General features: G+C 38.7%; 2 protein-coding genes across 2 annotated transcripts in view; one reads left to right on the forward strand and one right to left on the reverse strand.

Annotated features, from left to right (window-relative positions):
- The first annotated feature begins 2717 nt into the window (after nucleotides 1–2717).
- On the forward strand, nucleotides 2718–8229 carry pdss1 (prenyl (decaprenyl) diphosphate synthase, subunit 1). Its single transcript, XM_044035046.1, has 11 exons — nucleotides 2718–2895; nucleotides 3603–3655; nucleotides 3797–3929; nucleotides 4411–4541; nucleotides 4685–4826; nucleotides 4911–5022; nucleotides 5301–5410; nucleotides 5514–5594; nucleotides 5694–5807; nucleotides 5911–5991; nucleotides 6838–8229. The coding sequence occupies exons 1-11, from the start codon at nucleotides 2740–2742 to the stop codon at nucleotides 6976–6978; spliced, it is 1254 nt and encodes a 417-aa protein (XP_043890981.1). The 5' UTR covers nucleotides 2718–2739; the 3' UTR covers nucleotides 6979–8229.
- Nucleotides 8230–8291: 62 nt separating this feature from the next.
- The window catches only part of abi1a (abl-interactor 1a), a 46616-nt gene continuing 36963 nt past the window's right edge, over nucleotides 8292–17944 (reverse strand). The window contains 5 exon segments of the mRNA XM_044035058.1: nucleotides 8292–10187; nucleotides 10739–10924; nucleotides 11828–11914; nucleotides 13898–13997; nucleotides 14000–14199. Coding sequence (XP_043890993.1) covers nucleotides 10012–10187; nucleotides 10739–10924; nucleotides 11828–11914; nucleotides 13898–13997; nucleotides 14000–14199 — 749 coding nt within the window. The 3' untranslated portion in view covers nucleotides 8292–10011.

Here is a 17944-nt window from a genome sequence, read left to right on the forward strand (position 1 = left end):
ACATAGTATACCATGATATTTTTGACTTATTTTGGACAGTATACCCTACTATGACAATTTTGGCAGAATTTGGACGACATACTATACTATGACTTTTTTGACGGATTTTGGATGACATACTATACTATGACTTTTTGACTGATTTTGGACGACATCCTATACTATGACTTTTTTGACTGATTTTGGATGACATACTATACTGTGACATATTTAGGTGATTTTGAATGACATACTATACTATGACTTTTTTGACTGATTTTGGACGACATACCATACTACGAGGTTTTTGACTGATTTTGGACGATATACCATACTATGACTTTTTTGACTAATTTTGGACGACATACCATACTATGACTTTTTTTATTGATTTTGGACAACATACTATACTATGACTTTTATAGTATATTATATATTTGGACATGTTTGACACAAACATAATCCTGCAAATGTAATCCTACATGTAAATAATTCTCCAAATTGTATATCTATTTTCAACAAATTCAACTCAACTCACTAAGTACGTATTTACACTAAGTAAATACTCTGATTGTCCATCTTTGGTGACGCTAAGGTGTGCAAGTGAAATAAAATTAAGAAAAAAAGTGTTCAACCAATTCGCTTTTATGTCCAACTGTGAAATGCACTCCATTCTCTACAGAAACAGTCTCATGACAGTTAGCAAATGTGACATTTTACTCACAACATTTGAAATGAATCTTCTATGTTTATACTTTTAATTTAAGAACTACAAGTGGATCCTTTCAGCAGCTTGATGAAGAGGAAACTTTCTTCCAGCAGTTGGCAGCATTTCAATGAGAACATTAACATTGATTAATTTCAGGTGGAGCTGCTCCTGCACAAAGTGACACTCATGTGAAGGCCATGGTATACTTTCCGCGACTTGGTACATTCCACTGTTCCCCTCTGTGTCCATATATTTGGAATGTTCCACTTTGTGTTTATCAGTCGGAGTTTCTTCGAAGACAGAAGCAGGACGAGGACAGCGGAGACAAACATGTGGTCACTACTGTCTAAATGATCCACACATTTCTTAGATGTTCTGTTGACACTCTGTTCACACCTGCTGTTAACATCCGACATGAGAGATCCGATCACAGGTATTCAGATTACACCTGCTAATGCTAATGTGATGTCACTGCTCCACACACACCTTTCATTTCATTTCTCTTCACATACAAATGAAGTTTGAAGATTGTTACAGAAAGTTTGGGCCAGACAATGTTTGAAAAATGTTGATCAGTGTTTCTCAAACCTGGAAATGATGATTCTCAAATGTCTTTTTTTTTATCCACAAACCAAATAACATTCAGTTATAATTATTGCTTTGTTATTATAATAATAATAATCCCATATATAAGTAGAGTGCAGTCATTAGTCATATCGGCAGACCTCGCACATATCCCATAAAACTTTTCAAAGCCAATATCTGCCCATAACGATATATCTTGCATCCTGACACATTTCCATGTCAGGTGTAAACTAACAACGAACTGTTGTTTTTTTAAAGAATGAAATCAAGCTTTCTGATTTTACAGCTTCTTAAATGTCAACATTTTCTGCTTTCTTGCATGGCAGATTTGAACCAGCCACAGCCAGACTGGCACAACCTTGCGGTTGCCAACAAATCCACCACACCACAAACCCTTTTGATAGTTGGAAGAAGCTCTTGGTGGTTTTCAGTCTTCACTGTGGCTGTGGAACGTTAAACCTTCAAGTATATAGGAATCAAACCGTCAACATCAGGACTGTTAGGCAGCTTTCTAACCGGGGGGGTGCTGTGCCAAGCTCAGCTGTCATAGGGTGATAGGCGGGGTACACCCTGTTAATTAAAGGGTTATACCATTTTATTTCACATTTAAATAATCCCAAAAAAAGCCATAAATAGACAAAAAAATTGATAGGGGGTTCACTCCTTGGACCTAAAAATGATAAGCACATGAATTAGACTTCTGTGTGATTAATGTGTTCACATCATTTTTACGTTGTTAACAAGTGAAAACTGTGGACAAGTCAAAGTGGCAACATTAAATTAATTTCATTAAATAATGACTCAAATGTGTCTCACATTGAAAGGTGAAAGACATAAAATGTGCTAAAATGGAGCAAAGAAAACAGATAAAGAAAATGTTGCCATTTAAGAAGCTGTAAAATCAGAAAGCTTGATTTCATTCTTTAAAAAACAATAGTTTGTCCTCCCGGGTCTCCTGCTGCTCCTGCTGGCTCCGCGTGCGTGCTAATAATAATTAATTGATTTTAATTAGATTTTTTTCTTGTCTGTATTTTCAATATAAAGTTTTGAAAAAATAAAACTAGTTAAGTCACTTGCTAATAAGCCAACATATAATTCATACAAACCCGAAGCAATAAACTGTACTGGGTAAACAGTGGTATTTATTTTTATTCGTGAAAACATCACGACGTAAAGCTGATTAATAGCTTTAGTTATTTCAGTTAACTGTGAGATAACTAGCTATTAGCCTCGTCCCGAACAGAAACGCGCATGTAAAAACAAAAAACGTTTAAATAATAAAATATTATTGAAAAGAACTGAGTGAAATCTCCATGAAATGCCTCTGCTTGAGTTTAGGGCATGGGTAATACATGCTACTTCCTGTTTACATCTGCGTCATCAGCCCACGAGCGCCGACATGTTTCCGGTTCCGCTCGGACTTGTAACTTGACGCGCAGTCGCGTGCGACGGGGGGGGGTAACAACATGGCCGCTCCGTGGTGGAGACACTGCCGCAGGTGGACTACAAACTGTTCGAGGGCGAGTTTCGCGGAAACCGTGCGGCATTTTAACGGCAGGACAGCAGCTTTCTCGACGTCCTCTCCGGGCCGGGCGTCCTGGATCTCCAGGCCAGGGAACGAGGTTAGTGTTGCGGCCGAAGGAGTCAGGACACCAAGAAGAGAAATCTGTCAAACCCGGGAAGGTCATACATATCTACCGAGCCTTTAACCGGTGCCTCTACACCGTGGTGTGGTCTTAACGGTTAACCGATTTACCCCCATGTCTCTCGCTGTCACATTTACTGACAGAATAACTGTTTCGTAAGTTTGATTTAGCAAGAGTTTACTGTATTTTGTAATATTTACCGGAAATGAATGGGAACTTGTTGCAGGGTGGTGGTCGGTCCAACATAAGCTGCTCCTAAAGGTCAAGACCTTTCACACTGACCTCTGTTCTTCAGTCATTTGTTAAGTTGTCATTATTTAATTCATTCATTCATTCATTCACTGGCATTAACTCACACGTGCTGGTCCTCAGGTACTTTGAAAATCCGCATCTGTACATCAGGAAAGTTTATATTTTAAAAAGGATCAAAAACCTTCAGGTCTTTCTGACACTTACATGTACAAAACATACAAGGTTTTATTATGTTTTAGAAATTATTTAAATGATCAGAAAGTAAATTCTATTCTAAATTCTACTATTGTTTCAAAAGTTAACTTTAACCAGGATTAAAACTGACTCCTTGAATTAATGTGGTTTGTGGTATTTATTGTAGAATATTAGCTTGTGTGACAATTTTCTGAATGGAGAAATGATGTAGTTGCTTTTTGTATTTTGTCTTAAAGGGACAATCACCATCATCTATGCAGGCAAACCTGAACATTTTAAACCTAAACAGGTGAGTTGTGATGAGATCCAACTAGGGATCTAAATTTTCATGCTTATATCCATGTATTTAATTTTTTTTTTAACAATAGTTACTGATTTCATGATTCTGATATATGATTCAGTGTATTTATTTTGTTACGTTTCTCTTCAGACACACGTCGCGGTTGCGGTTTCCGTCACTCCAGTCATGCTGTTGCAGAACAATACACAGCGACGCAAAGCTCAAAGATCCTTTCACATTAGCCCAAAAAGACATGGCGAGTTTATATGAGGACATCAAAAAGGTACATCATTATTTGACTTGTGTAGTTTGGAATCAGTTTCTGACAGAATGTGCATAAAACAAAAAAAAAAGCACCAGTCAGACACACGTGGAGCCTCTAATCAGTTTATCCCTACTGTAAACTAATGAAATAATGAAAAGTAAAATTACATATGACAAGAAAACAAAACAATTGATATATTTTGACAAGTTCTTAGATTTTTCCAGCTTCTTGAATGTGCATATTTTTAGTTTCTTTGCTCCATATAACAAAGAAATCATTAAAATTGAGTAATGTTGGTACTGAAAACACAATTTAAAGCTTTGAGAAATACAGATCAACTTTTCTTTTTAAACATTTTCTGACACCTTTATGGGCCAAATCACAGAGAAAAATAATCAACAAATTAATCATTTTTGAAAGATAATACTTATTGCAGCTGAGTGTTTTTTTTCTTTATGGCTGAAATAAAAAAAACACATTTTCTTTCTTGAACTGACAGGAGCTGTTTGTGTCTAAAGAGGAGCTGAAGTATTTATGTGATTACTACTTCGATGGCAAAGGCAAAGCAATCCGACCGATGATTGTTGTTCTCATGGCTCGAGCCCTCAACATCCACAGCAACGGAGCAGGGTAAGACTTTAACCACGAATCTGAGCCTTATTCACGACCAACACGACTCGATTGTGGTGACTCAATGATTCAGTGACTCACCACGCCTCGTGACAGGAGTATTAAAGTTGTGATATGAATCATACCTGTCCCGTTTCCTGCAGAGATTTGCTCCCGGGGCAGAAGGCCATCGCCATGATCTCAGAGATGATTCACACTGCCAGCCTTGTGCACGACGACGTCATCGATGGATCAGATAAGCGTCGAGGGAAGAGAACAATCAATGAAGTGTGGGGTGAAAAAAAGGTAAAAATCTGAAAACTGGGATTCATCCTTTTCTTTGTAAATGATTTTTTAATGGAAGGAAATGTTAATATTTTTTACTTTCAGGCAATCCTGGTTGGAGATTTCATCCTCTCTGCCGCCTCCATGGCTTTGGCTCGGATTGGAAACATCTCTGTGGTCAAAGTGTTGTCCCAGGTCATAGAAGACCTGGTCCGAGGTAAAGTAGAACACTTTGTGAATATTTGGTAGTTAAAACCAAAACAATTTCTAAGAAAATTGGTCAAGATTCTTAAGATGCGAGCAAGAAACCAGAAAATATTAACATTTAAGAAGAATCGATTTATCAAAATAGTTGGCGTTTACCTTATATCACAATAAAGATAGAATATCGATATATTGCCCAGCCCTAATCATCTGAGTAGATTTAAAGCTTCATGTGAGAGTCTGTTAATATTACTTATACGGTTTTTAAGTGTAATTTACTTTGTGCTCCAGGTGAATTCATGCAGCTGGGCTCTAAAGAGAACGAAAACGAGAGATTCAAACACTACCTCGAGAAAACCTTCAAGAAGACGGCGAGTCTTATTGCAAACAGTTGTAAAGCAGTATGTACGTTCTGTCTCCACACAAATATCAAAGATATGGACAGACGACTCTGTCTCTGCTCCCGCTGTCTCTTGTTGACTGCCTGTCTCTCGTTTGTTGAAGGTTTCCATCCTGGTCAACTCTGATCCGGATGTTCACGAAATCGCCTTCCAGTATGGGAAGAACGTGGGCATTGCTTTTCAGGTACGTCCAGACCTCGATAATCCCATTATATGGAATCAGATTGAATACGGAATCAGATCAGCAACAGTGATTGATAATCTGAGTGTGTCTGTCCTGTAGCTGGTGGACGATGTGCTGGACTTCACATCAGGGGCCAGTCATTTGGGGAAGCCCACAGCTGCAGATCTCAAACTGGGTTTAGCCACTGGACCAGTTCTGTTTGCTTGTCAACAGGTGAGAACAACAGTTATCCTTTAGTCTGGAAACATTATGTTGTTGTTTTTTTAACAGTCCATAAGTGTCATCTTTTCTTCTGTCCCGTTGTATTTTTTTTTAGTTTCCTGAGCTTCATGCTATGATCATGAGACGTTTCAGCTCCAATGGAGATGTAGATCGAGCCTGGCAGTACGTCCTCAAGGTATGAACAAACGATAAACAAAAAAAGGTTTGCAGATGAGGTCCTTTTTAAACGATAACATCTATTTTAATTATTTCTATATGACAAGGTGGTTAGAAGCTAATTTACCTGTGGGTGACAAAGTTAAAAGAGATATTTTTAGAGAAACAATGTCCACCTTATGTGTTAATTTACTCTTAACTACTGATGGACCACTAACTCTGTGTCCTGCCAGCTCAAAATTGCCAATTGTCACTGTTCCCTGGTGCAGTGGTAGTGAACAAAGGTTTAGGGCTGCAACAACTGATTATTGTCATAATCAATCTGTCAATTATGTTTTCAAATAATCAATCGTTTGGTCCAAATGTCAGAAAATGTTGATTAGTCTTTTCAAAACCTTGAAATGTTGATATTTCTGTTTTGAATGATTTCTTTATGATTATATAGAAAAGAAAACAGAGGATATTCACATTTATCAAGCTGAATAATCCGAGACCTTGTTTTTTTTATATATATAAAAAATCAAACTCCTAAACCAATAATCAAAATAGTTTGTGATTAATTTGGTACAGCCCTTAAGTTAGTTTCCTGCTGCAAGACGCTGTACAACAGAAAGCAGTGAACAAAGTCTTTTACATAGTGTAAACTTTAGCTGATGAAATTAATTAGGTTAAGTCACTTAAATTTGTTCCCCTGTTGCTAGCACCATTTTTTCCCACTTCCGACTGGTCACCTGTTATGTAATGCACTGACTATTTTTAAGTTTCTCACACAAGTCTACTTAAAATATATCCTGATTTGTCCCTTGATAAAAGTACAGTGAACTGCACGTGTATAGATGAAGACTATGACCTGTTTGTCTCGTAGAGCGATGGCGTGCAGCAGACAAACTTTCTGGCGCAGCGCTACGGCCGAGAAGCCATCCGACACATCAGTCTGCTGAGGCCGTCAGCGGAGAGAGACGCCCTCATCCAGCTCACTGAGATGGTGCTAACCAGAGACAAATAATGATCCTTCCTCTGCTGCGGTGTCACTTCAGGCAGCTACCAGTAGTAAGCCAACTTCAAGACACACACAGACGTGGAGAGAGAGCGAGGGAGACAATGGATGTTTGGAGAAATCTCCTTGTGATGGTTTTAATGCCAACTTTGAGTGGGAAAATGGCAGAACACTGAACCAAAAGCAAGGGATCAAAACAGCAGTGTGACATACGTTTGCCCTTGTTCAGACCTGGTATTAACATCCAAACCTCAGCAATCTGATCTCATACAGACTGAAGTACCAGTTTTCACATTATTTAAATAAACACTGACGTCACATCTGTTCACGAGGACAAAATTGTTTATTTCATGTCTGACTGTATAGATGTGTTTGTCAAATCAAAGCTGTGGTTACATGAAATACGTTTTAACCATTACAGAAAAAGTTGGGATACAACAAATTATAGATTAATATAGATAAGATTATTGTCTGGGGTAATGCACTGCGATTTTTCAACAGTACCCTGATTATATGGGTAGCAGATTATATGAATTTTCAGAGTGTGTTCTTGCTCTTGTTGGTTTACTTTGCTGAACAAAACATTGTATATGTATATGTCACTCCTCCAAGTTCACCATGTTGCATTTGAGAAGTTACAGGAACAGCATAGCAACATGACCATGGTTAAAAACTAAACACTACTATATAAATAACTGATTGACTATGAAACAAATGCAACAGAAGTGCTATTAATGGTAAAGGTAGCACAGTTTGTTCCTCAGTTAAAATGTCATAGAAAGTCAAGAACACAGCATCTTCAGGATGAATTGGGAGTTACTTAATCTCGGATTACACAGGAATGATTCAATACCAGGTCTGAACAGGGTCACATAAAAATACAGCTGGTTTGCTCGTTGTGATGATTTTTTTGGAGGTGCATGTTAAATAATCCGATGCCACTGCTTCTACAGTACTGTACCTGCAGCTGCGTCACAGTGTCGCAGTGACTGTGTGTTCAGTCCCGATCTGTGGAGCCGCTGCACCATCTGTGAAAATTCCAAATAACATGCACAGCTGTCGCCGGTGTGTCTGTCTGGATCCGCGTACACGTCTCCTCCGAGATCCGTCCACACCTGAACAGGCCCAACAGTCACATCTCCTCTTTGACATGTGAACTGTTGGGAGGTTGATACTGTAACACAAAGTGTCCTGTAACGACAGAAGCCTTAACATCTACAGCTGTGCACTCAATAAATCAACTGTTTTTTATTTAACCAACCTTTTGCTTCGTCCTCATTTCGTCCTGCAAGTGACCACACACACACACACACACACATGCATGTTGTACATAGAATTGTTTATTATAAAAGACTGTACATTAATTTCTCAATCAACACTTTATATGTACAAATGAAGGGCAGGCAGAGAGATAGATTTCAATCATTTCTACCTAATTGTTTTTATGCTTAATTATTTAATTGGAAATACTAAACAAAAGACGAAAAAATATGAAGGTGTTATCCTGAAATGCAACCACTGCAAGAAAGACGTTAGATGACAATGTATGGAGACCTGAGTGAAAGCTAATGATTGGAGTTAAATATGTGCAGCCCAGAGGATTTAATGTTTCAAATCGTTCAACGCAGTCCTTGAGCTCGGACCAGGTTGTCGTTTGCTTTGCGGAGATTCAGGAGGTATTAGAGTTGTGTACTGGTCGACTGTGTTAACATCTGAATTGTCGCATGGCAGTGTTTTGTACGGTAAAATCCAGCTATTGTCACTGCACCACCAGGTACCAACATGATCCAACTGACGTTTTTCTGATTAGCATCAATGACAGTGATGTGACAGAATTTTCAAAATAAGATGTAGAAGGAAAGGGGAGAAATGTGTGTTCTTGATTTAAAAAAATAAAATAAAAAATCGCAAACCAGAGAAAATTCAATTTCACTTCTACGACTTTAAAGCAACACCATGCAACTTTTTAATACCTTAAACGCAGAGACTTAAGATTAATTAATTCTTAATGTTAGATACACATACAAAATGGCGGTGCCTGGTCTTCATACTCTGTTTCCATGTCTTATGGAATTATGAACAGAGCAGTACCACCAGAAACTGTAGAGGGCAGTCTAGCCAATAGCTGAAAGAACTATTCATTTTTAATAAACTGCAGAACTTTTCAAAGGATGACAGGAATTAAGTTAACTCTATGCCCTCTAGTGGATGTAATTCTTAACCATGCCGATGTGAAGGGGGTAACATAAATGAGCATTTTCTGTGTTCGCTACAGTGACATAACCCACAAAGGTTGCATCATGTTGCTTTAAAGTTTAATGACACCTCTGGAAATCCTGAACTGTATCAAAAAGTTCCATGACAACAACAGTGGAATACAAATTAAACAAAAAAAAAAAATGTTGTGAATACACTTACAAAATAATGGAAGCATAACGGCAATAAACTTAGTTACATTATATCTCTTTAAAAAATTTTTTTGCATGCTTTAACGCCAAGCCTTCAGGAGTAATTGTTGCCGAGACATTTTTACAGTATTTTATCATTAACAGTATTTAAATTTGGAAATGATGGACAGGCCACGTGTTTGTTTTTCCGCACAAATTGACCTTGTGGCGTTGAGGAGAACTGACGTCGTATTAACATTCACTGAATTTACATTGTAGTGGCTGCAGCTCACATTATAGGTTTTATTTTCTTCGCTAACAAATCTTTGTCCAGGCAGGATGTACAAACTGTCCATCCTCCAGCTGTGAGTGAGTGCAGTCCAGCTCTTTTGTTGTTTCTTTGTTTTTACATATTCCATAAATGCCCTGCCCATATAACACCAAAATAAACTAAATAGATATTAATTTTAATTTTATTTGCAATCACTTAGAGAAAGAACATTCTGTCATATCAAAAAAAAAAGGATCATACATTTGTGTCTAAGCGTCTCGAGAGGACGAGGCACGACTGTTGCTGCGTGTCTCTCGGTGGACTACGATACGACTGAATAAATAGACTGTACTGTTAGCGGCGGTGGTGGCGGCGACGTCCTCTTCAGTCAGCGTAGTGCATGATGCTCTCCACATAGTTGCCGGGGAACAGGCCGGTGACACCGTTGCTGACGCCCTCAAACCAGCCGTCGTCATTCTTTTTGATGACGTAGATGATTGCCCCCTCCATGAAACTCAACTCGTCATCCTTGTCCTGGCAGTAGTCGTAGATGGCCACCACTGAAATCACAGAGAGAAGTGTTAGTCCAGTATCCAACAGAAGACTAAATATGCTCTTGTTTTCTGGATATTAAATGCTGAGTCAACACTTTGGTTTTACCAGATATTAAAAGTTGGCAATGTTGACACAGTATTCTTGTTTTCCTGGATTAAATTGGGAGTTTGCATTTCTTGCATCAACAAGTTAGCTTACAGCACACGTTTGACTGTAAACACAATTTTGAATTCTGTGCTTATGTAAACTCATGTGAAAATCATCTTAAAATGAGTAGATCAGTATGAAAATTCTCAAAATTTCGAATTGTTAACGGATTCAGCAAACAGAAGTTTGGGTGATAGTGTGATAGTCTGGCTCCGGTGGTAGACTCAGTCATAGCATTAAGGCATCCATGGTTTCTCACTTGGCACAAGCCTCAACATTGAGAAGTGAAAACAAATTTTCACATAGACTTCTATTGAAAAAGTCTTCTTTTTTCAGCCAGTGGAGTTGCCCCCTGGTGGCTAACTGCTTTAGAACAACAATATAAGTGGCTTCTGTTATTTGTGCAAACCTTTCTCAATGTAGCTCTTAGGAGCCCAGTTTGGGTCTCCGTCAGCGTAGGGGTCGTTGTATTGAACAACGGCAGCGTCCTCCTCCTCGTAATCCACGGGAGGAGGAGGTGGCGGCGGAGGAGAGTCGTCAAACATCGGCATGTCGTCTGGAGGCGGGGGAGGAGGAGGAGTGGGAGTATCAGCAACTGATGGAGCAGAAACACAGGAAGTCAGATCTTTGCACACTGGGTTTCAGGAGGTCAGAGGTCAACATGCAGTGGCTGAATCATGCAGAATGAATGATGAAGACATGCAGAACTGTGCGTGTATGTACGGTTATTCATAGGTTGCATCACTGTTACATAATTTAACGTGTTTGTTGCTTTGGCTTTGACTCTGTTCCAGTAGCGGATTACATGCTGAGTCATGCTTTTTAATGTATTTCAGTTTTGTATGACACCATCCACTAGGAAAAAATCTCTAATAATGAATTTTAGATGTTTTTTTTTTTTTATTGATAATTTGTTACATTTACTCTTGAACTATAATTACATTAGGCCATATCATTAATTAATGTCCAACACTGATGTTTGAAGTAACTTTTTATCAAGCAATAATTCAACTATGACGTTTAAAGTTTCAAACCAGTAGGGGGCAGCAAAGGCTCCCATCTTCTCCAAACCTGGCCTTCAGTGAACTTCAACCCTCCGCCTCAAAAGTAAAATCTTAGCTTACATCTACTGAGTTAATGATAAATTAATTGCCAACTAGTTTTATAATCAACTAATGGATTTAGGTCTTGTTTTCATCAGTAAAAAAGTTCTGGTTTCAGGGAAATGTTGCCCAAACAACTATATGTTTAATCTAAAGAAAATCCAGAGAATAATTGTTAGTTGTTGCTCTCATTTCATATATGAACATTAATAACCATTAACTAAAACTTTTCTCAATGACACGACTCTAAGGAGGCACATTCTTCGTAGCATGGTGGTGCGAGAGGTTAGTAGAAATTGATCTCAGACATATAGACAAGAAGATGGAAAGGAACAGTGCATGCTGGGTGAGGAAGAGGAGAAGGAGTGTCGACGTCTTTTTGCTTCGTCACTTACTGCTCTCCTGCATCCTGGCCACAAAGCCAGTCAGAGGAATCTGTGGAGTCAGCTGGGGCATGGGGGGAGGAGGAGGAGCGATAGACACTGAAAGCCGACAAGAGACGACAAGAGAAGCAGAGAAAGAAAAAAAAAATGAATAAAAAGAGGAAAAAAACCCATCAGTCACCAAGAGTGTGAACCCTAATACCAAGCCAAAAAGAGAGAGAGAGACTCAGGAAATATTGTGAGCTTGTGAACATTGAACAGACAGAGTGATGTGCAGCAGTGACAGTGAGCAAAGGAATGCTGAGTCACTCAAATAAAACTGATCATGTAGTAGTTTTTTGTCATTTTGAAGAAAAAGAAAATCTTTTTGAATAATAACTGTCTGTCGCAGCAACAGATCAGACACATAACTATGGTGTTTGATGGTGACTTCGACGATGATGAGATTTCTCACATAATCTCAGGATCAACTGTAAATTTTGTTCCATTTCTCCTGGATCTTATTTAGGCAAGTCCTGACAGCAGCCAGAGGAGGGCACTGTTGGACTTCAATGTCATTTAACCTGAACCCCTGCTGCTGAACTTCCCTCACATTAGGGAACACAATAATCCTTAATGATTTGGTAAATGTTCAGCTCAGTAGATAATAATCTTATCAGGGAGTCAAGTATTTAATTATCATGTGATCTGTATCATCTGGTATGATAGAAAAAGGTGCAAACACATGATAAACTCATTATAATAGAACGCTTTCACCCACACACATCTGGATGTCATCTGGCTCACACACAATGTTCTAATTTCAGTCAGGTGCAGACGTGATTCATACGGCGTGACTAAATCCGGACGCTTGATAAAAGTTCACTCAACTCTAAATCTTTCTTCTCTCTTAAACTGCGAGCCGTGACACAGCAGGATTGAGTGTGTCTTTTCTTACAAATGTGATTAAAACTGAACAACACAACAGATGTTGCACTGCTGGTCCTATGCGCAGTATACCAGCCCAACTAAGAATGCAATGCAGGAAAAAAAAACAAGATTATGTTTATTATAGGGGTGGGAATGGCCAGAGATGCCACACGATATTTAAGTCATCGTCACAATATTACTGTACTGTATGTAGTGGAACCATTTGAATCATATTGCGATATAGTGAGAGTGAGTACTTGGCACCATCTATTGGACTGAAACGTCAATTGATTTTTTTTGTGCACAAAAGGTTTCAGGTTTGTTTGTAATATCAGTTAAACAATTATATGCAAAAAATAATTGATACCTGGTGTCTCACAAGTGATATAGTATCGCCACACAAAATATTGCGATATCTCACTATCCATTTTTATTAATCTCACTCCAGTGTTTGTGGAAACCTCCCTTGTTTCAGTGTTTATGGTCGAATGTGATTTAGACACAAAATCCAAAAATCTTTACCATTTTTGGTTTAAACCTTTTATAAACTATGAAACAATGACAAGTATTATCTAGTGGTTAACATGTGTAACTGCAAGGGACAAATCGTGCACTCAATTTACATCGGATGTCCGAACTGGGAGTGATGTCGACTTTCTCTGACTGCAAAGCCAACCTCATTTTTTAATGACATCTAAAATGGCTGCCATATTCAATGAAAGGTGATGAGCAAGACCAAACACTGGAGGAAGGTTAATAGCAGGTGGAAGCTAAAAAAAAAAAAGAAAAAAAAAAAGGACGTTGCGTGTCTCCAGATCCTGATCACACGTCACAAGTTTCACAACCAAGAGTCTAAACTCTAGCATGTTATAATTTAAAGACGACAACGCTTTAATTACGGACAGTGAAATACGTTCACAAGTACATGTGATGCCTAAAGTGTCTTCTATCTGCTGTAGAATTCAAGGACAAGGAGTTCAAGTTGAAGATTACAAAAAGGCCTTATGTGCACTTTTAGAGTTAAGAGAAAGTCAATAATTCTGACTCGGACAAAAGCTCGACCTTCAGAAACCAGTCACTCACTTTCAAATAAGAGACTGTGGCAAAGACGCTTAGCTGGTTTTAGTTGTGCATAATTTGGAGTAAAGTAAATCACAGACATAAGGGCCTTACTTGAGTTCTGGCCGTAACCAGGAGTGCCTCCGTTAATGTGAGGCTGCTGTTGCTGTTGCTGTTGCTGCTGCTGTTGTTGTTGTTGTTGTTGTTGTTGCTGTTGTGCTGCTGCTGCTGCTGTAGTTGCTGTTGCTGCTGCTGCAAGGAGAACTGGGAAGTGACCGACGGTGCCCGGCGGTAGGTGCCAGTGGCCGAAACCATAGAGACAGAGGAGTTGGAGGAGCTGTGCCGCGAAATCTGCCGCGAGATGGTTCCAAACTGGGACATTGGAGCGGGACCCAGTCCAGGCCCAGGGGCCACAGCTAGAAACACCCAAAGACATGGAGGGAGGAGAGGGAAAAGAGAGGATGAAGAGGGTTAAAAGAGTGAGAGAGATGGGAGAGGGGAAGAAAAGGCACCCAAATCATGAGTCAGCAAGCATGATGTAAGCTTTTACAAACAGATCAGAGCCCAAACCCTTCTGAAAACACATAATCGATAACAAAATCAGAGGAAGCAGGCAATGCAGGTTGTAAACTGATGATATGGTTACAATGAATGAAGGAAAATGAAACATAAGAGTCCCAGAATGTTAACGGAACAAATCCTGGAGGTCATGTTTCTTTCAGCACAAAGAAGAGCAGCAACAGAGCATCATTCATCCAACTCATCTTTCACTTTTCAACAGTGAAAGTTTCATCTTTTCACTCTAATTATTTGGTGCACGTAATGATAAATGTATTGTGTCACAACATTACATTTTGATACACCGTATCCAGAAGACTGTCTGCCACCGACACACGCTTCATGGCCTTGATGTTGTTTTTTAGCATTATTTTTAAATGTCGACTAAAGCGCAAAATAAAACTGTTTATTGCAGCATTTAATGTGAACAAATATTTAAAACTTATGAAGATAGTGTGGGCGTGGGTGTGTGTGTGAACACAAGACGGAGAGGAGGAGGTTAAAGGCCGGCCTGCTCGAGTATTTCCTGTTCATATTTCTAAATATCACACAGCGTCTCCAGAGAGGCCCTGTGCTCAGATAGGCATGGGTGGGACGGAAGTGAAGATTCAGAGGAACACAATCGCAAATGAGCTTCTCTGTTGTTTAATGTGGATGAAAATGTAGTTTAAACCTGCTGAAGAATGTACATTTTACTGCAGCAGCTTTTTTTTTTAACTCAATATGACTCGTATATTAATCTTTAACATTGTTTTGACCCAGAAATTATTAGGTTACATTATCAGCTATAAGTCTTACAGATGAGCTCCATTAATTTCTATGCACAAACCCAGAAAATTCTCTTGGCTGAATTTAAAAGGTACAGTGTGTAGAATTCAGCAACCTCTACTGGTGAAGTTGCATATTGCAGCTTCTCTCCCAAGCATGTCGGAGAAACTATGGTAGGCTTCAGGTCTCATTAAAAATCAAAAGGAGTTTAGTTTGTATATGGAAAACATGGTGCTCGAACATCGTGTTCTCTATGAAGAAGACTATTATTATCATTATTTGCCAAATGGAAATCAATTCACTTCAATGCTGAAGAAGTCTCATAGGCCTTAAAAACATCAACATGTTTTATGTGGTGCAGCATCACATTTGTCAGGTTTTAGATCATCTCCTTGAATTTTCGAGGTTGTAAACATGGATAGACACCAACTCAATATTTTCTGACATACGGCTAACAGCTGCTTGAGACTAAATTAAAAAAATATTCTGAAGGTGATAATTGACTTTATCTTGATTTTAGTTGAAAGGAGACTTCTTTATCAACCAATAACAGACAAATAAAGATATAGAAACTAAATTATCACCACCACCACCACCACCACACAAGATCCCAATTACAAAAAAAGCTGGTGCTTTTTTTTTATATACATATATATAAAAACCACACAGTAAAGGCAGAGTAAACAGAACCTGTTGTGTCTTTAAACAGAAGTATGTATACAGTTTGTTCACACTGCAGGGCAAGCAAACACAGAGCTGAACAGCCAGCATATTTTGGCTGAGGTGTTTGGGTCAACAAGTTTATTGGCCGAGATGTACTTACGTTCTTTCATTTGATTAATTATGCTTGCCTAGTAAGCACATACTTTTTTTTTTTAATTCTTAGGTGATATATTCTGCCTGAAAAAGTATGTTTGTAAACCGCTCACACCAAATGCCATGGAGAAAACATAAATTTCCGCTTGCATTAACACAGGCGCTCCTGGTCTACTGCTGCCTCGTTAGGTAAGTTTGTAAGGATGCACCTGATAAAGTCAGGTGAATTTGTACCTCATATAATTACAATACAAAAAAACCCAAGATAATCCAAGCTATTGTATATCTTTGTATGAATTTAAACAAACACATCATTATGTAACTGCAGCTCCATGATTCTACTGATGAAGACGAGCCTCTTTAGTTGCAGTGTGTACAAACAGACACCCACTCATATTCACCACAACCCAATCATTTTGTACCACCTCCACCATGAGAAGATCATAACAGACGTGCTGATTTGTCCACCCGCCACACAGCAGAGACGTCAGGGTTCGGGGAGTCTCACCTAAGGGTGGTGGTAGTGGAGGTGGTGGTGGAGGTGCTGGGGGGCCGGGCCCCATCATGGGAGGAGCAGGTGGAGGTAGAGGAGGGGGAGGGGGAGGAACTCCTGGGGGAGCACACATGGGTGGGACTGGAAGGAGTGTTTGCATTTTAGTTTCATTGTGAAAGCTGCCTCCTGCACCTTGACACTGTTACATAACATCACTTTGCTCAAGAACACTGTGGGGAAGGGGGAGCACTTTGACTCCACACACACTTTGACACAAGTCTCTGTGGTAAGAAATGAGTGTTTCCATGGCAACGAGCTGGTGATGGAGAGCTGTGGTGAGTCTTGTGCTGCTGGCACTGAGGCCAAACAGCTACTTCAACCAAAAACACAAATGTGGTCAGTCCCTCCAGGAATTTGCAATTAACACAAATTCAACCAATTACCGTGACTTTAACACAACCTTGCATTTTTGCCCAATCACCACAGCCTTTTCCAAAGCCATGTAGTTTTTCTGCAAGTCAAATCATTCATTCATCATTCATCACTGATCAATTTTTCTCACATGGTGGTGGGTCACGTCATGAGACTGGACAATAACCTTTACATTGGGATATGTTGCATCAAGCTGTTGCAGGACACTCATCACAGCTCCTCCTCCATCTCTCGATTTTCAAACTCATAATCAGCATTACATACTGTATATCTAAGGCTGCCACTAACGTAAGTAATTATTTTCCCTATTGATTAATCTGTCCATAATTCTCTACATTTATTGATTAGTTGTTTGGTCAATGAAAGGTTAGAAAATGTTGAAAATTGTAGATCGGTGTTTACAAACCTTAAAATAATGATGTCCTCAAATATCTTGTTTTAAACCATAAACCATAATGATTATGTTTTAACAAGTTCTTTGCTATATGGAGTAAAGAAACCAGAAAATATTCACATTTAAGAGGATCATTTAGGAATCAATTATTCTTTGCAGCCCCACATACAGCAACATCATTTAAAATAATTGTATGTTATTTTGACTTGTAAAAATTTGACTTGTATTTTACATTATATGAAAAAATAAATCATTGCAAAATTCCTTAAAACATGGATTACAACGTCTTGTAAAAGCTGCCATGAAATCAGGCATTTTTGGTCACAACAATCACAAAAACAGGCTGCAGAACCCTGGAAGAACTGATATGTCAGTCCCTGACACGTGTACAGTGTAACGTAGTACTATGAGAAGCTGACGCGTGTTGCTACGTGGTAGTTACTGTTACTGTAGTTACTGTTTCTAAATTCTAAATCAATAAACTATTTTGAGTGGCATTTTAAATGTTTTTAAATAGGTTCTGTGATTTTTCAGCTTCATAAATGTGAATATTTTCCGGTTTCTTGGCTCAATACAACAAAGACATTATTAATAAATTAATTTGAGTTTTTTGACAAAATGAGTCATTGGAAAACATCATCATTTTGAAATGTGATCAACATTTATCGACATTTTCTGAGATATTACAGAAACAACAAAA

The sequence above is a fragment of the Solea senegalensis genome, linkage group LG1 (genome assembly GCF_019176455.1).
Source record: "Solea senegalensis isolate Sse05_10M linkage group LG1, IFAPA_SoseM_1, whole genome shotgun sequence".
NCBI lineage: Eukaryota > Metazoa > Chordata > Actinopteri > Pleuronectiformes > Soleidae > Solea > Solea senegalensis.